The 20,770-nt window shown below is 44.0% G+C and overlaps 1 protein-coding gene across 7 annotated transcripts in view; it reads right to left on the reverse strand.

Annotated features, from left to right (window-relative positions):
- Positions 1-20,770, reverse strand: part of LOC143487818 (NACHT, LRR and PYD domains-containing protein 3-like) — a 55,279-nt gene that overhangs the window by 12,304 nt on the left and 22,205 nt on the right. For 6 of the 7 annotated variants that reach the window (XM_076987025.1, XM_076987027.1, XM_076987024.1 and 3 more), the window contains exons 2-7: positions 15,581-15,662; positions 14,369-14,422; positions 13,647-13,704; positions 12,583-12,787; positions 7,572-9,348; positions 7,214-7,390 (exon numbers count right to left, since the gene is read on the reverse strand). In XM_076987025.1, the coding sequence (XP_076843140.1) occupies positions 7,214-7,390; positions 7,572-9,348; positions 12,583-12,787; positions 13,647-13,704; positions 14,369-14,422; positions 15,581-15,621 (2,312 nt within the window). In that variant the 5' untranslated portion in view covers positions 15,622-15,662. The remainder of the gene's footprint in view (positions 1-7,213; positions 7,391-7,571; positions 9,349-12,582; positions 12,788-13,646; positions 13,705-14,368; positions 14,423-15,580; positions 15,663-20,770) is intronic. The other variant, XM_076987026.1, reaches the window with a different exon arrangement.

A 20,770-nucleotide genomic window follows, 5' to 3' on the forward strand; every position in this document is an offset into this window, starting at 1 on the left:
ATCTGTTTGACCTGTTACCCTCAGGCAGACGGTACAGGTTGCACAAAACTCACACAAGTAGGCTCAGGGACAGCTTTTACCCTAGAGCCATCACTGCACTAAATACATGTAAATAATGGCAATATGTAAACTCCCAACCCATGTGCAATACAACCCCTGTAAAATACTTCCCACGTGCAATATTATGTAACATACACTGTAAATAGCTTGTGCAATATCCAACATACCACATAAGGAAACTACTGAACCAGTTGTATATTTGGATCATTTTATGTCATTGAGTGTATTTATTGTCTGTATTGTGTGTATTTATTGTCTGTATTGTATGTATTTATTGTCCCAACAAGCACCTTGGAGTAAAATCAAATTTCATTTTAATGCAAATTATAATGACAATAAAGGCGATTCTGATTCAGTACACAGCCAAGACTCCTGCAGTGCCTCCTCGCGGCCACACACGTAAACTGGGTCCTCGTGGTCCCAGGCTAAACTGCAGGGGATCTCGGAGCAGCAGTGGGCCCCAGAGATGCGGTGTGTAGGCCCACCACAGGGTGGACACGTCCTAGCACCCATCAACCACTGCCCCAACTATGGGCAAATAGCCCCACTGCCTTGTGGGTAGCCTTTTTTCAGGCAAGGGCTAAGGGAGCACACCCTGACAGAAAAGTAAGGCGCTGGTGGCGCGCAATAGGTGGACCTGAACAGAAACAGGATCCGGCAGCCTCCTGCAGATAGCGCACCCCCTACAGCACTTAAAAATCTCCTGGCGCAGGTATCCACCTCTGACCAATGGTGATATTACCGATCCACATCTGGTTGAAGTCTGACAGCGATGGGGTGTCTGGCGACGGGGGCAGGTTTGAATTGGCTGGGAGCTCCTAGTCAGAGCCCTACATGTCAGCGGCATAGGGTATTATCATAGGGTATTATCATAGGGGTATTATCATAGGGTATTATCATAGGGGTATTATAGGGTATTATCATAGGGTATTATAGGGGTATTATCATAGGGGTATTATCATAGGGGTATTATCATTGGGTATTATCATAGGGGTATTATCATAGGGTATTATCATAGGGTATTATCATAGGGGTATTATCATAGGGGTATTATAGGGTATTATCATAGGGTATTATCATAGGGGTATTATCATAGGGTATTATCATAGGGGTATTATCATTGGGTATTATCATAGGGGTATTATAGGGTATTATCATAGGGCATTATCATGGGGTATTATCATGGGGTATTATCATAGGGTATTATCATAGGGGTATTATCATAGGGGTATTATAGGGTATTATCATAGAGTATTATCATAGGGGTATTATCATAGGGTATTATCATAGGGTATTATCATAGGGGTATTATCATAGGGGTATTACCATTGGGTATTATAGGGCATTATCATAGGGCATTATCATGGGGTATTATCATGGGGTATTATCATGGGGTATTATCATGGGGGTATCATAGGGTATTATCGTAGGGTATTATCGTAGGGCATTATCATAGGGTATTATCATAGGGGTATTATCATAGGGTATTATCATAGGGGTATTATCATAGGGTAATTATAGGGTATTATCATAGGGTATTATCATAGGGTATTATCATAGGGTATTATCATTGGGTATTATCATAGGGGTATTATAGGGTATTATCATAGGGCATTATCATGGGGTATTATCATGGGGTAGTATCATGGGGAATTATCATGGGGTATTATCATAGGGGTATCATAGGGTATTATCGTAGGGCATTATCATGGGGTATTATCATAGGGCATTATCATAGGGTATTATCATAGGGTATTATGGGGTATTATCATAGGGTATTATGGGGTATTATCATGGGGTATTATCATAGGGTATTATGGGGTATTATCATCGGGTATTATCATAGGGTATTATCATAGGGTATTATGGGGTATTATCATCGGGTATTATCATAGGGTATTATCATAGGATATTGGTCGCTAACAGCTGGGTCTGGGTGACAGCTGTTCTCGGCAGACCCCTGTGTGACTGAGCAGCCCTATTTAGGGACCGCACTACTCACCTCAGTTTTGAGGAGGGACCTAGAAAAGGTGGTCTAAAAAATACCCACTTAACTTGTACCTGGACAGGCTACCGCACCTGTCGGGTTATTCCATATCTGTGGTCGAAACAGGAAAAATAAGTATTTTAATTTTAAACTGGCAACATGGAATACAAGAACCCTCCTGGACTCTTGTGGTGGATCTGAGAGACCCCATAGAAGAACAGCCCTGATTGCAGCTGAGTTGGGTCGCTATAACATTGATATTGCTGCTCTCAGTGAAACCAGGCTCCTTGATGAAGGCTCTCTTACAGAAGAGGGCATGGGCTACACCTTTTACTGAAAAGGTTACCAAACAGGTGGACAAAATCATCTGCATGGCGTGGGGTTGGCCATTAAGAATACGCTACTGCCAAGACTCACTGAAGCCCCTGTGGGCATTAGTGAAAGATTGATGACCCTCCGTATTCCCCTGGTGAAGAACCATTTTGCTACCATTCTTAGTGTGTATGCACCTACTATGCCATCAGACACTGAGACAAAGGACTCCTTTTATCAGTTATTGGATGAAGCTCTCCGTCAGATCCCCAAGACTGACAAGATCCTACTTCTTGGGGACTTTAATGCACCTGCGGGACAAAATAGCGACATATGGAAAGGAGTGCTTGGCAGACATGGGATTGGTCAGATCAATTTAAGTGGCATGAGGCTACTTACCCTCTGCTCTGAGCATGACCTGAGCAATACCCAACACCATCTTCCAGCAAAAGTCATCATGGATGCACCCACGTTCCAAACACTGGCACTTTCTATTAAACCATCCTCTTTCCCTGAGACTTGGCGTGATCGCTTCCTTTTTAGTTGTTCACCCTGCCCATCACAGAATAGCCAGCCACCCTTCAGAAGCCGCCAGTCTTCTTTACTTTCTCCTTCGTTCGTGGTCATGTCTCGTGGTGAGTGTTTGTCTACGTGCTGTGTGTTTGTCATGTATTGTCTGAGAGTGTGTTGAGTCTGTCCCCACTCGTCCCGCCATGACTACCGGTACCACACATTACGCTCGTCCGTTGATCGTTATCGTCTGTGTATGTGTGTATGTGTGTGTGTGTGTACGTTGTTTTGTTTTGTATAAATAACTACACGGACGTGAGCGAGTGTGTGTGTGTGCCGTTGTGTGTGTCTTGCTGGTGGTGTTCGTGTGTGTGTGGACGGGTCCACCGATGCGTGCCGCACGCTAGACCGCGTAAGACGCCAGAGTCTCTCTGCTCTTTTCGCCTCGCTCACCTAATATTCCGTGGTGATGGGGGTGAGCGACCGCGAGCCAGAGAGACGCGTTGCTGTGGGCGTGACGTGCAATCCGCTCGCGTATAGCTCTCTCTCTCTCCAAAGATCTTCGGATTCCGTTGTGAAAATGGTGAGAGAGAGAGAGCTGGACTAGGCGCGTCGCGCTCCACAGAGCGCGTGCATCGGTGGGTCCTGTCCGTTTGTTTTTGTGTTTTCTGTCTTTGCGTGTTCGTTTTGTTATAGCGTGTAGCGTGCTTTGTTTTGTGTAGCGTGCTTTGTTTTGTGTAGCGTGCTTTGTTTTGTGTAATTCCTCGCTTGCACCCCTCTTCACTGTGTGTGGGGAGGGGTCTATTTGAGGTCCCGTGCCACTGGGTGTGGCACGGAGGGCATCTTAGGTGCGTAAGTGTTGTGTTTGTGTTTTTCTTTTGTTGTTCCCTGGAGGGGCCACCCCTAAATATGTTTTTGGGGGGGAGCTATGGGGTTCCTGAGCCAGGAAGATGGCTCAGAAGGCGCTGCTCCATCAGGAGACCTGACCTTTGGGAGGGACCCCTGAGCAGGGAGGAGCCCCTGTACCCCTTTATGTAGGCAGAGGATGCCTGGGGTGTATGGACAGGGTGTCTCCTCATGCCAAGAAGGGGTCCCCTCCCCCCTGGATAAAGGGGGGTCAAAGGTCAGGGCAGTGCGCGTTATATGTTGTGTGTCGTATGTGTGCGTGTGTGTGTGATGTGTTGCAGGTTGCTCCTGGTGGTGAACTGCGGCACTCCCGGACCTAGTGGGGTCTCCAGGAGGAGACCCTCCCCTTCGAACTCGGGGTGACCAGCGTGTCCCTGATGCGCATTGCCAGGGCCCTGGTCTCTGGCGCTACCGGGTTGGCTGGAGGAGTCCACCGTGCAATGAGGGGCCCCGGGAGGGGTTCACTCCCCAGGAGTCTGGGGTGACCCCTAGCGAAAAGGGCAGGGGTCAGCTCCGAGCGAAGAGGTAGGTTCGGGAGGTGGTTGGTGGAAGCCGTGGTCGCACCCCAGTGTGGCGGCCTGCACACATCCACACCTGTGATGTGTGTTGGGCTATGTGCTCCCGGTCCGCGCACAGCGGTGGGGCTTAAGCGGCCTAAGGCCGGTTAGGGCGTGAGGGCCCTGTGACCGACCGGGGCGTGGTTTTCATTTTGTTGACGGCCCAGTCGGTCCAGGGTCCCGCCCAGGAGGCGAGCTAACCTGTGTGTGTGTGTTTTATGTTTTAGCTCCAGGACGGCAGGGAACGGGTCCCTGTCTTGTCCCTGCCCTCCCACCCCTTTGTTGTGTTTTGTGTGCTGCCGCTGTAAGCCGCACATCCGGAGGGGAGTGCGGCTTTGGTGGGGGGTCTGTCACGTTGTGGGGGGGCTCCCTGCCGGTCGCCCCCGTTTACAGCGGCAGATGTCCTCTTTTGGTCACGTGATGTTCGTCCCTCAGGTGGGCGGGACCAGTGATCCGTTTCACCTGAGGGTCGTTTGTTCGTCTATATCTGTCTTGTCTTTGTACCAGTTGACTGCTGGTTATTATTTCCTTCATCTGGAACAACATCACGGGTTTTTGGTTTGCGCACTTTCTATTAAACCATCCTCTTTCCCTGAGACTTGGCGTGATCGCTTCCTTTTTAGTTGCTCACCTTGCCCATCACATAAACAAGTGAGAACATTCAGTTACTTTTAGAAGGCTCCAACATAGTTTAAACACTGACACAATGCACCCTCAAACTTAAAATAAATAAATAAATAAAACACACCCTCAAAAAATAAATAGATATAAATAATTTGGTGCCCTTTTTAATAAAATGGAAAACAAATACAATTTAACAATTGTTGCATGTTGCGTACTGACAGTCACGCTGTCTACATTCTGATTAAGATCAGGGCTGCCCTCACTTTAGCCTAAATTCACTTTTCAAACCTGGAATACAAAGCAACATTAAAATTCGTCAGGTAAATGTTCCTTCCCCTGTTTTTGAGGGGTGTTTCTTTATACTACCACATATCGTTTCGGACGCCTTCACCCATAGTTGCCAGGTTCGCGGTTTTCACGCCAAATTGGACTTGTTTGAAAAGCCGCGGGTAAAAATTTTGGGGTCGCGGGGTGCGGCTTTGGGCTAGTTTAGGCTTCTGAAGGGCGGGTTTTACCCTGATTTTGTGCTGGATATTTTTGTAGGACCTGGCAACCCTGCCACCACCGTTCGCGCAAGGTGTGCGGAGCCGCGCGCTACGGTCACTCGCGAAAGTATAAACCATTGAAGCAGGTTTGGTAACCGAGGCAGAAACTGCTTAATCCAAAATATCCCACGGAGGGAAACTTTATTCACAACGCAACTGAACAATAAATAGCACTCTTCGCTCTCTCCCTCTATCGGTTTCAAACACCTTACAGCGAGGACTTGTTTGGTCTACGTCTGACGCCGCAAAACCGAACCAACTCCAGATCACGGAGCTAGTTGCTCTTTTCTTGGGCACAAGATCCACCGTCATGTTTGTGTGTGTGTGTGTGTGTGTGTGTGTGTGTGTGTGTGTGTGTGTGTGTGTGTGTGTGTGTGTGTGTTGAGGGTGGATGGGTGGGAGGTGCTAAACTCACTGAACTACGGGAGCCCACAGTGCAGCGTCGGTGGTGAAAATTAAAACTCAGAAAATCGATTTTCTTAAAAACACATCGTCCTTAACTGTAAATTCGAATTAATAGATAATATCGATTAATCGCCCAGCTCTATATTTAACATCTTCCTCTCATGCGTCACCCAGCTCCTCCATAAGGAGTTCGAAGACAACAGTGGGATACAGTGGCATACAGGCTAGATGGCAATCTCTAACATCAGGAGACTGCAAGCAACTACCAAGCTGTATAGAGTGAGGATACTGGAGCTACAGTATGCTGATGACTGTGCTCTCGTGTCTAACACTCCACAAGATCTCCAATCTGTCCTCAATGCAGCAGTCAGGGCATTCATCAGGACGGGACTGACTATTAACACCATAAAGACAGAGATAATCTGCCAGTGGAGTGACAAAATCCCACCCACGTCACCCACATTTACTGCTGCAGGAGAACCATTGTCAGTTGTCTCATCTTTCAGATACCTTGGGAGTGTTTTGTCTGATGACAATACCATCGACAATGAAGTCCAGAATAGAGTCAGCCATGCATCAGCTTCTTTTGGGAGACTTAGTCACCGGGTTTTCCTGAATAAAAATCTTCACCTGAACACTAAAATATCCGTCTACCAAGCAGTCTGCATTTCCACACTCCTCTACAGCTGTGAGGCCTGGGTTACTTACAGCCGCCACATTAAAACCCTGGAACATTTCCACATCCGCTGCCTTCAGTGAATCCTAGGAATCACCTGGTGTGATCGAGTGCCACACATTGAGATCCTGAGGAGAACAGGCTGCAGTAGCATTGAGACTACAATCATTCAGCACCAATTACGGTGGCTAGGGCACGTTAAAACGATGCCTTACAACAGGCTACCACGCAGGGTGTTGTATGGCCAGCGCCTTGCTGGAGGACAGAAAAAGCGCTTTAAAGACCAGCTGAAAACAGCGCTTAAAAGGTGCAAAAATAAACCTGGAGACGTGGAAAGTATGGCTGCTTAACGCAACACCTGGAGGCAGCTGTGGTTGGGACTCAAACACTGGAGGAGGAAAGGACAGCCAGGAGACAACAAAGAAGATTCAGGAGGGACATACACATGGCTGCCAGTCACACTAATACTACGTATTCTTGCCCCACTTGCAATAGAACTTGTGGATCTAGGATTGGCCTGTTCAGCCATCAGAGAATTCACCGCTAGAAAACAGAAGTGGATGTCATCATCGGACCGATGGACAACCGCAAGCAAGCAAGTGTATAAAGACTCAGTAAGTCAGTAACTCACTCTAGTTTCTCCAGTGTACAGTGTGGATCCTCCAGTAGAGCAGAGAGCTGCTTCACTCCTGAGTCTCCTGGTTTATTGTAGTTCAGTTTCAGCTCTCTCAGGTGTGATGAGGGGTTTGACCTCAGAGCTGAACACAGAGCAGCACAGCCTTCCTCTCTAATACTGCAGCTAGTCAGACTGTAGAGAGAATGAGAAAAACTCCTTACACATCAACACACACTCACACAAACAGACACTGTGTGTGTATTCAGGAGAGACATGCAGTGTGTGTGTGTGTGTGTGTGTGTGTGAGATTCTATGGTGCTTTTGGGAAACTCCCCCCTGGTGCTGTAATGTGTTTATGAATGAAGATACTCACTCAGCTTTTCTGGATGCTGTGACCACTGGCAGCAGTCTCAGTAGACATTTCTCTGATGGGTGATATTTACCCAGGTCAAACTCATCCAGCTTCTCTTCTGAGATCAGCAACACAAACATCAGAGCTGACCACTGAGCAGAAGAGAGACTGACTCCACGGAGACGACGGTCACCTCCTCTGTTCAGATATTTTTGAACTTCCTGCACTAGAGAATGATCATTCAGTTCATTCAGACAGTGGAACAGATTGATGGATTTCTCTGGAGAGAGATTCTTCTTGATCTTCTTCTTGATGTACTTGACTGTTTCCTCTTTGCTGTGAGAGCTGCTTCCTGTCTGTGTCAGTAGACCTCGTAAGAGAGTCTGATTGGACTCCAGTGAGAGACCCAGAAGGAAGCGGAGGAAAAGGTCCAGGTGTCCATTCTCACTCTGTAAGGCCTTGTCCACTGCTTTCTTAAGGAAGTCAGATATTGTTGATCTTTTAATGTCATGTTGGTCTGCAGTGGTTTGATGTTCCAGCACATTTGTGTTGTTGGAGATGAAGGAGAAAAATGCATATAAAGCAGCCAGAAACTCCTGAACACTCAGATGTACAAAGCTGAACACCTTCCCCAGGTGCAGTTCAGACTCCTCTCTGAAGATCTGGGTACACAATCCTGAGTACACTGACACTTCTTTGACATCAATGCCACACTCTCTTAGGTCTTCCTCATAGAAGATCAGGTTGCCCTTTTTCAGCTGTTGGAAAGCCAGTTTTCCCAGTGCCAGAACAATATTTCTAGTCTGGTGAGGATCAGCATCAGTTTTTCCACGGTACTTTCTGTCCTTGTGTTTGATGTTAAAGATCAGGAAGTGTGTGAACATCTGAGTCAGAGTCTTGGGGATCTCTCCACTCTCTGCTTCACCCAACATCCTCTCTAGAACAGTGGCTGCAACCCAACAGAAGACTGGAATGTGGCACATGATGTAGAGGCTTCTTGATGACTTCATGTGTGAGATGATTTTATTGGCCAGGATCTGATCACTGATTCTCTTCCTGAAGTACTCCTCTTTCTGAGGACCACTGAACCCTCGTACCTCTGTTACCTGGTCAACACAATCAGGAGGGATCTGATTGGCTGCTGCTGGTCGAGAGGTTATCCAGAGGTGAGCAGAGGGAAGCAGATTCCCCTTGATGAGGTTTGTCAGCAGCACATCCACTGAGGTCGACTCCGTTATGTCTGATAAGCTCTCATTGTTCTGGAAATCTAGAGGAAGTCGATACTCATCCAGACCATCAAAGATGAAAATGACTTTATAATCATCACAGTCTATTAACTGTAATTGTTTTGCTTCTGGGAAAAAGTGATGAAGCAGACACATCAGACTTAACCTTTTCTCCTTCATCAAATTCAGCTCCCTAAAAGGAAGTGGAAATATGAAGCAGACGTCCTGATTGGCTCTTCCTTCAGCCCAGTCCAGAATGAACTTCTGCACAGAGACTGTTTTCCCAATTCCAGCAACTCCTTTAGTCAGCACTGTTCTGATGGATTTGTCTTTAAAGAGGTCATTACATATGATGGGTGTCTCCTGTGTTGCTGGTCTCCTGGATGCTGTCTCAATCTGTCTCACCTCATGTTCATTATTGATGTCTCCACTCCCTCCCTCTGTGATGTAGAGCTCTGTGTAGATCTCATTCAGAAGGGTTGAGCTTCCATGATCTGAGATTCCTTCATTAATTTTTTTACATTTCTCCAGTAGTTTGTGTTTGAGATTTTGCTGATATACAGAGACCAGCTCTAAAAAACAGAAACACATGATGTTACTGTATTTGGGTATTACCTCTAAATTCGGCCCACCTTTAAAACACCTTTATTGAAGTAAACCCAAATTAAATACTCCACCGTCAACTAAAGGAAGAGTGAACCTATTACAGTTACTAACTCATGTACATATACAGGGTGTAACACCTCAACTAAAGGAAGAGTGAACCTATTACAGTTACTAACTCATGTCCATATACAGGGTGTAACACCCCTCAACTAAAGGAAGAGTGAACCTATTACAGTTACTAACTCATGTCCACATACAGGGTGTAACACCCCCTCAACTAAATGAAGAGTGAACCTATTACAGTTACTAACTCATGTCCATATACAGGGTATAACACCCCATCAACTAAAGGAAGAGCGAACCTATTACAGTTACTAACTCATGTCCATATACAGGGTGTAACACCCAATCAACTAAAGCAAGAGTGAACCTATTACAGTTACTAACTCATGTCCATATACAGGGTGTAACACCCCCTCAACTAAATGAAGAGTGAACCTATTACAGTTACTAACTCATGTCCATATACAGGGTGTAACACCCCATCAACTAAAGGAAGAGCGAACCTATTACAGTTACTAACTCATGTCCATATACAGGGTGTAACACCCAATCAACTAAAGCAAGAGTGAACCTATTACAGTTACTAACTCATGTCCATATACAGGGTGTAACACCCCATCAACTAAAGGAAGAGTGAACCTATTACAGTTACTAACTCATGTCCATATACAGGGTGTAACACCCCTCAACTAAAGGAAGAGTGAACCTATTACAGTTACTAACTCATGTCCATATACAGGGTGTAACACTTCAACTAAAGGAAGAGTGAACCTATTACAGTTACTAACTCATGTCCATATACAGGGTGTAACACCTCAACTAAAGGAAGAGTGAACCTATTACAGTTACTAACTCATGTCCATATACAGGGTGTAACACCTCAACTAAAGGAAGAGTGAACCTATTACAGTTACTAACTCATGTCCATATACAGGGTGTAACACCTCAACTAAAGGAAGGGTGAACCTATTACAGTTACTAACTCATGTCCATATACAGGGTGTAACACCCCTCAACTAAAGGAAGAGTGAATCTATTACAGTTACTAACTCATGTCCATATACATGGTGTAACACCCCTCAACTAAAGGAAGAGTGAACCTATTACAGTTACTAACTCATGTCCATATACAGGGTGTAACACCTCAACTAAAGGAAGAGTGAACCTATTACAGTTACTAACTCATGTCCATATACAGGGTGTAACACCTCAACTAAAGGAAGAGTGAACCTATTACAGTTACTAACTCATGTCCATATACAGGGTGTAACACCCCATCAACTAAAGGAAGAGTGAATCTATTACAGTTACTAACTCATGTCCATATACAGGGTGTAACACCTCAATTAAAGGAAGAGTGAATCTATTACAGTTACTAACTCATGTCCATATACAGGGTGTAACACCTCAACCAAAGGAAGAGTGAACCTATTACAGTTACTAACTCATGTCCATATACAGGGTGTAACACCTCAACTAAAGGAAGAGTGAACCTATTACAGTTACTAACTCATGTCCATATACAGGGTGTAACACCTCAACTAAAGGAAGAGTGAACCTATTACAGTTACTAACTCATGTCCCTATACAGGGTGTAACACCCCTCAACTAAAGGAAGAGTGAACCTATTACAGTTACAAACTCATGTCCATATACAGGGTGTAACACCTCAACTAAAGGAAGAGTGAACCTATTACAGTTACTAACTCATGTCCATATACAGGGTGTAACACCTCAACTAAAGGAAGAGTGAATCTATTACAGTTACTAACTCATGTCCATATACAGGGTGTAACACCCCCTCAACTAAAGGAAGAGTGAATCTATTAGTTACTAACTCATGTCCATATACAGGGTGTAACACCTCAACTAAAGGAAGAGTGAATCTATTACAGTTACTAACTCATGTCCATATACAGGGTGTAACACCTCAACTAAAGGAAGAGTGAACCTATTACAGTTACTAACTCATGTCCATATACAGGGTGTAACACCCCTCAACTAAAGGAAGAGTGAACCTATTACAGTTACTAACTCATGTCCATATACAGGGTGTAACACCCCCTCAACTAAAGAGGGAACCTATTACAGTTACTAACTGTGTGTGTGTCTGGTTAGTGTCTGTGGTTGTGATGTGGTCGTGTGTGTGTGTGTGTGTGTCTGGTTAGTGTCTTAAAGAGTTACATCACCCTTGACAGGTACTCAATTCATATGGGTCCTACCCTTCACGCACACTAAATGTAGTGAGAGTGATACTGTCATCATAGAGACATGGCCCAGAGCTCTTACTGGTCTGTAGTGTGTTAGTGAGGTCTGTCTGCTCCATGACTCAGATCTCTTACTGGTCTGTAGTATGTTAGTGAGGTCTGTCTATTCCATGACCCAGATCTCTTACTGGTCTGTAATGTGTTAGTGGGGTCTGTCTGGTTCATGACCCAGATCTCATACTGGTCTGTAGTGTGTTAGTGAGGTCTGTCTGGTTCATGACCCAGATCTCTTACTGGTCTGTAGTGTGTTAATGAGGTCTGTCTGTTTCATGACCCAGATCTCTTACTGGTCTGTAGTGTGTTAATGAGGTCTGTCTGGTCCATGACCCAGATCTCTTACTGGTCTGTAGTGTGTTATTGAGGTCTGTCTGGTTCATGATCCAGATCTCTTACTGGTCTGTAGTTTGTTACTGAGGTCTGTCTGGTCCATGACCCAGATCTCTTACTGGTCTGTAGTGTGTTACTGAGGTCTGTCTGGTCCATGACCCAGATCTCTTACTGGTCTGTAGTGTGTTAGTGAGGTCTGTCTGGTTCATGACCTAGATCTCTTACTGGTCTGTAGTGTGTTATTGAGGTCTGTCTGGTTCATGATCCAGATCTCTTACTGGTCTGTAGTGTGTTACTGAGGTCTGTCTGGTTCATGATCCAGATCTCTTACTGGTCTGTAGTGTGTTAGTGAGGTCTGTCTGGTTCATGACCCAGATCTCTTACTGGTCTGTAGTGTGTTTGCGAGGTCTGTCTGGTTCATGACCCAGATCTCTTACTGGTCTGTAGTGTGTTAGTGAGGTCTGTCTGTTCCATGACCCAGATCTCTTACTGGTCTGTAGTGTGTTACTGAGGTCTGTCTGGTCCATGACCCAGATTTCTTACTGGTCTGTAGTTTGTTAGCGAGGTCTCTCTGGTTCATGTTCCTCAGGACGTGCAGTGTGATCTTCAGCGCTCCCTCTCTGACACTGCTCTGATCCTCCTCATCCTCCATCTCTCCCCCAGAGCATGCTGGGTAATCTGGACTCAGTATCTTCTTAAACCTCTTCAGCTCCTTCTTCACCAGAGAGATGACTTTGTGCTCCATCTCCTGGTAATGAATAAACACCAATCATAAAAACACCAGAATGGTACACAAACAAACAGACCCCTACACACACACACACACACACACACACACACACACACACACACACACATATACACACACACACACACACACACACACACACACACACACACACCCCTACACAAACACACACACACACGTATACACATACACACACACACACATACACACACACACACACACACACACACACACACACACACACACACACACACACACACATACACACACACACACATACACACACACACACACACATATACACACACACATACACACACACACACATAAACACACACACACATACACACACACACTCTCACACACACACACACCCCTACACAAACACACACACATACACACACACACACACACATATACACACACATAAACACACACACACACACACACACATACACACACACACACACACACACACACCCCCACACACACACACACACACATATACACACACTTACATAAAACGCGCGCACACACACACATATACACACACACACACACACACACACACACACACACACACCCCTACACAAACACAAACACACACATATACACACACACATATATATACACACACACACACACACACACACACACACACACCCCTACACAAACACAAACACACACATATACACACACACATATATATACACACACACACACACACACACACACACACACACACCCCTACACAAACACACACATATACACACACACACACATATATATACACACACACACCCCTACACACACGCACCCCTACACACACGCACACACTTACATACACGCACACACACACCTTGAATATGGACTCCACATGTTTTCTGTAGCGCAGCACTAATTTCTCCTTTTGTTCACTGTGGACAAACACAAACACAACACTGAGTTTAATGGGGAATATGTAGCACATTCATCCCTGTACAACACACCATTAAACACACCAGCAAATAATGCACAATACAGACTGGATTAACTGATTTAATCAATTAATCCACTGTTCCTCATTCCAGTGCTGGATGAACTGGTTTAATTTCCTAAACATTCACTACAGAGTCGTGTCAATGGTGATGCATGTGCAGATATCACTACATCACTAGTGCATCTCACACTCCTCGTCTTTACTACACTAGAACTATTAAGAACACCTCCTCATAGATACACTCACATCACTTTATTAACACCTCCTCACAGATACACTCACATCACTTTATTAACACCTCCTCATAGATACACTCACATCACTTTATGAACACCTCCTCATACACTCAGATACACTGACATTCCTACATCATCATTACCTGAACTCAGTACAACACTCACATTCCTACATCATTACCTGAACTCAGTACAACACTCACATTCAAACATCATTACCTGAACTCAGTACAACACTCAAATTCCTACATCATCATTACCTGAACACAGTAGAACACTCACATTCATACATCATCATTACCTGAACTCAGTACAACACTCACATTCCTACATCCTCATTACCTGAACTCATTAGGATTCACTTACGGTCTAAAATGTATTGGAGAGTCCATGGATGCATCACTCTTCATGGACACACAGCTGGGTTCAGGTGAATAATAATAAAAAAAAAAAGTTATTGTTAACACCAAAATGCAAAACATAATTTGTGTATAAATGGTGGAAGTGTCATTTGAATGTAACTAATGTTACAATATTGTTTATTATTTGTTAAATTGTTACAAAATTACACAAAGTTCGTGGAAGCCCGTACAACACTCACATTCCTACATCATCATTACCTGAACTCAGTACAACACTCACATTCCTACATCATCATTACCTGAACACAGTACAACACTCACATTCCTACATAATCATTACCTGAACTCAGTACAACACTCACATTCCTACATCATCATTACCTGAACTCAGTACAACACTCACATTCCTACATCATCATTACCTGAACTCAGTACAACACACATATTCTTACATCATCATTACCTGAACTCAGTACAACACTCACATTCCTACATCATCATTACCTGAACTCAGTACAACACACATATTCATACATCATCATTACCTGAACTCAGTACAACACTCACATTCCTACATCATCATTACCTGAACTCAGTACAACACTCACATTCCTACATCATCATTACCTGATCTCAGAACAGTACAGCTATGTGCCTTTCTTAGTCCCGCCTTGTAATTTGTAACATTTTCCCCATGTTAGCATTTTCAGGTGTTACTTGTTGAGTATGTGATTATACATAGCTTGTGTTTTGTGTAGCGGATCATTGATTATTGTTGTTTAAAGTTATAGTGTATATACTGTTGGATGTACATGTGGATTTATGCTTCTGTGGTCTATTTCGGTTTGTACTTGTTCTTAGAACTTATATCCCCCATAAGCAGCTGGGAATATGTTTTGTTTGGGCGGAGCAGGTGTGACGCACTTGCAGGATTTAAGAGAGTTAATGTTAGGGTAGGAAAACACTTACACACGGACCAGGACCACAGAGAGGACAGCTAGTAGAGGAGGGCGGAGCCAGACGTGACAGAATGGTGTGATTCATTTGTTGTTTCCCATAGTGTGGGTGAGTGTATCTCACTCCTGGGTGACTGTAACTCACTCCTGGGTGACTGTTACTCACTCCTGGTGACTGTGACTCACTCCTGGCTGGTTCCCCCATGTGTGTCTCATGTTTGTTATTCTCACCTCTCTCCTTTGTGTGTGTGTATTCTCACCTCTTTCCTTTCTGTGTGTGCTGTTCCCCAGAGACACTCATTCTGGAGGTCACGTCTCCTCCTACAGATTACAGCTGTAAACCTGCAACACACACACACACACACACACACACACACACACACACACACACACACACACACACAGATAAGTAATTCCAGATACATATTCAATTACATTATTTATAGAGGTGTGCCAAAAAATCGATTCATATATCAAAAATCGATTCTCATTTACTACGATTCAGAATCGATTTTAAATGTCCCAAAATCGATTCTAAGTCGTGTTGAAGTCTTGCGTTACGTAATTACAAAATTACGCGAGACTTTACGCAGCATGTTCTGGGACACACTCATGCGCGGAAAAGTTTCAAAACACATGGAGGAAAGAGATATTCAACCTGTCTGGTCTTCATTTAAGGCAAAAATATGGGTTCATTTTGGTTTTTACCGAATGCCGGGGAAGACCGAACTGGACACAATAGCTCGTGTGCAAGGCTTGTGTAACGCGGTGAGCACGGGAGCGTTAATATAGAGAAGGGTGAGAAACAGGGCTCTCAAGTCTCACGCATTGAGCGTGTGACACACGCATTTGACCGTCTTCACACGCTCACACGCCACACCTCCGATTTCACACGGCGAGAAAAAAAATCTAGTTTATTTACCTCCGATCCATATCTAAGTCGCCCTCCACTGGCGATCGATCGCGATGTTCAACGTATACAACCCCCCCCCCCACCCCCCCGCTCAACAACTGACATTCGTCAAATGTATTAGCGAGAGGGAAACGCGCACAGCGACCCAGAACGAACAAACAAAACAACACGGAAGACTCAACGCGCAAGAGAATAGAAAGCAAAACCGCGAGGGCACGGAGTAAATAGAAACAAAAAACCAATGCGGAAAATACAACGCGTGAAAAATAACACTCAACCGTAGTGAGACGGGAGGAAGAAACAAAACAACAACAGTAACTAAAAAACAGCGCGGATAAATGCAACGCGAAAACGAAAACAAGGACACCAGCAGAAGTAACTGACAAAAAATGCTGCAGCAAAATAAAACCGTTCCCAAAAATAAAGGCAAAACGGATAGAAAGACATACAGGATTGGGAAAACTTGAGATGGGTCAGAAAGCGACGCATGAGATACTCGAATAAGTAAAGAGAAAGCATAACAGAGAGAGGTGGCGAGACACCATTAATTAAACGATAAGCAATCACAGAGAAAGCAGAGACTGGCTGAGAACATACGGTTACATCGGTTTAGTCTGGGACTGACTCTGGTGCCCCTAGCGACGGCTGGGGGAACTGCATCCGAGCCAGCCCTGACAGCTCGCAAAATGAACCTCAAGAATTTTGGTAACAACAAAAACCATTTTATTTTACCAAAGCACTTAATTTTTGTTAAATGTGAAAGACACTTAATTTTCTGTATTTGTTGTTCTGTCTTGCAAAGCAGACTGTAGTAGATCATGCAGATTTTATAGACTGAAGCAGACATTTTTATAAATCAAATCGTTTTTTGAATCGAAAATCGTTTTGAATCGAAAATCGATTTTTGAATTGAATTGTGGCCCCCAAAATCGGAATCGAATCGAATCGTGAGATAGTAAACAATTCCCACCCCTAATTATTTACTTTTACAGCATTTGACACCTTTGTCCAGAGAGACTTGTAGAAGACGTTTGTAGTCTCTATCAAATACAGAACTAAATCACTGTTGTAAGTCACTGTGTATTAGACAGTCTACTAAATGCCATGAGTGTAAATATAAATATCTTCATCTGAGCAGTTTAGTGTCAAGAACACTGTGAGACTAAAGTCCTGGATAAAGTGTTTTTAAAATATGTGTATACTGGACCACAGACCAACTGACATGTATATAAAGAAAGTGCAGAATATTCACTCCATAAATCCTTATCTACACTTACATGCACACCACTGGGGCAACACCGGTCTGATAGCGTTAAGTCTTTTAATATGTGATTTTATCAACAGCACGGTGTGAACATGTCTAGTCTAGACTAATTTGTCTAGTCTAGGTTGATTTGGACACTTAAAACACTGGTAGATCTGATGACTCGGTCCGAGACATTTGTGGCACTTCCTGTGCACAGCAGGGGTGTCCAAACCTTTTGCAATGAGGGCCACATCTGTTCAGGTGAAAGTGTGTGTGGGCCACCGTTCAGCCTGGCATACTGTGAAATATTAATATTAACTCTGGACATAACTCTGGCCTGGTGTATAAAATCACCTTCATTTGTGAATAATTGTGATAATAACCGTCGTTAGGCGGTGTTATCCAGTGAAGGGGAGAGAAACTCGTACGTGTAACACATGTAGATTAGTATTACCGATACGTGTCATGTTGACTGGACCCTGCAGGAGTGTAAAACAGCACAAAGGGACTAAAAGCTCTCAGTAAACATCTGGTTCAGATGCACTTCATTTACTTACACGAAACAATTGCTAATTGTTCATCAGACGAGCGTATTTGCGCTATTCCATGGGTTAAAGCAAGAAATTTTCATTTGACTGAAATTTTTTCCTGGCAAAAGACAATGCCAGCAATTACTGACAATGTGGTATAGTTGGGACAAGACCTCTTAATTCTACACAATAAACACATTTATAAAGTATATTTATCTAAACAGCCTGTGTAAGGAGAGAAGAGAGAATCTATGAAGCGACAAAATGCAACACCTGAGCAATAAATGTACATAAATGTTTATATAATGGAGTTATCTGGGGGTCCTTCTCCAGAAAATTTAAAGATCAAGTCAAATTTAGTGAATCCTGGTGAGTTTTAAAAAGTATGAAGCTCTCTCGTTTTTATCAGACTCACTATCGCAAAAACATAAGCAGTAAGATTACCTGCTCTAAGTAGGTATGTTACAAAAATATTAAAAGTCCAAAAATGGCAAATTAAATCACATCACTGGATAGAGCCTTTAAATACAAACAGAACAACACCATCCATGTTAAAATTGGTTAGAAATAAAAAAGTTATGACATTTTAAATGGAAGAATTTTTATGGAATTTCTCCGAATGTATTAAAGCTAAATGAAGAAAAGTCTGTGATCGGTGGAGAGATTCTTCAATATAAATAACCATAACTGTCACACTCGAGGGAGGAGGCACGAGTGATAACGGTGCAACACAGAACGTTTATTTTACAAAAGACGTGTAAGCTCCGTGCGGAGAGTAAGCACGAAAGCAGAGACACTCACACTGGCACGAAACTTTAAACAAAGACGAGCACAAGACACTGCTCGAACGCACATTAAATAGGTGATCCACATGTACCCTCGTGATCTTGAGACAAGGCACAGGTGAGACTACGAACACGCTCACGGACAACCCACACCCACGGAAGAACATACATGGACATAACGACACGCAGACAACGTAGCAGCACGCCCACAGGGAAGGGTCCGGAGCCATCACCGTAACAACTTCTATATTTCACTACAAATTCAAATAAAATTTTATAGTATGGACATGACATTATAATATTCAAAATGAATAAACAAATTAATATTTAATGATTAATCTTTAAATTAATTATTTTAATTAAAAAAACAAAATTTCTATTAATATTCTGAGAAAATGCTGTAACCTAAAGATTCTGTTAACACAATTAAACAATATGTAGGCATGATTAATTAATTAATTATTACTGTTATTAAAATGATTAAAGACAACTCAAATAAATCATGAAAATAAAGTTTAAAAGAATTACAAGTATTATGTGTCACGTTACGGTCCCCGAACCCTCCCTTTGGGGCGTGTGTTAACGTCGTCTGCGTCTACTCGTCTGCGTCTGTGTATCTCCGTGGGTGCGGGTGTGTCTCGTGATTATCCGTCTCACCTGTGGCTCGTCTCATCATAACGTGGGACTTGTGTGGTCTGTCTATTTAATGTGCGTTCGCGCAGTGTCTTATGCTCGTCATTGTCTAACTGTGCGTTCACACCGAAAGCGATAAAATCGCTCTCCGTCGCAGAGTCGCCAGCGTTGCGTCGCGTGGGGGCGTGTCCAACATCACGCCTGCATGCAGCGCGTGACAGATATGCAAATCACGTTTTTAAAGCAGGACGCAGTATTTATTTTAATCTATTGATTACAGGACACACGATTATAAAGGAGTGCGTGTATAAAACATAGTGTGTGTATAAAACACATATAGTATATAAACCTAAAATGTTTATGTATTTTTTTTACTTTTTACCCCAGACCCGAAGATCAAACAGGAATTAAAAAAATCATAACCAATAATCGGGTATACGCTAATTTATTGCAGATGTTTTTTAACAAATGAACAGTATTCCCTCCAAAAATAAACATTTTGTACTGTAAATAAACAGGGACACATCGTAAAGTGCGGGACATCCAGAGACAGCCACTATTAATCTCTCCTCAATTTTGCAATCGGAACAAATAATCAGTAGGAACCAAAGTCAGAGGTGCGGTTTCGGAGGAGGGTGCAAACATACTTTCTGATTGGTAGTCGCCGCCGCGCGTCACTGCTCATTTGCATAAAGTTGAGCCAAGCTCAACTTGTTCGCGTCGCTTGAATCGCTCACTTCGCGTCGCGCCGCGTCGTGTCGCTGGGTGTCGCTCACTCTCATTGAAAATGAATGACTTCCGGTCGCCGTGTCGCTCTCGTCGCTTTCGGTGTGAACGCACAGTAAGTCTACACGTTGTGAGTGTTTACACTGAATGTTTTACGTGCGCTGTCTGTGCGTTCTCTGTTAAAATAAACGTGTCGTCTATTGCCAAGCCAGGATTCGTGTCTCGTCCTTTGCAACGCACCCGACGTCACAGAACGACGAGCCGACAAGAGACACCAAAGTATGCCAGGCTACGCCACCCAGCAAACACCACCATGGCTCTTCCCCTGCACAGCACCGTAACGCCTCCGTGCCCCTCGAGCTGTTAGAGCAGGACCCGTTCTGCGGAGCCATGCTGCCTCAGGCTCGAGAAGCCTGCAGCGCTGAGCAGGTGGAGAGCTTCTGCGAAGCTGCAGAGCGGTGGTGGAGACAGCAACACCCCTCTCCATCCCGAAACCTCTCGCCCCTGAGGGTAGGTCACCTCGAACTCTGCTCAATGGAGAAGACCCCCGAGAGAGAGTTTGAGGCAGAGGAATCAGAGGACGAGGAAGATGAGGAGGAGGAAGAAGAACCTGCTCC

This window comes from Brachyhypopomus gauderio, unplaced genomic scaffold (genome assembly GCF_052324685.1).
Source record: "Brachyhypopomus gauderio isolate BG-103 unplaced genomic scaffold, BGAUD_0.2 sc50, whole genome shotgun sequence".
Classification (NCBI taxonomy): domain Eukaryota; kingdom Metazoa; phylum Chordata; class Actinopteri; order Gymnotiformes; family Hypopomidae; genus Brachyhypopomus; species Brachyhypopomus gauderio.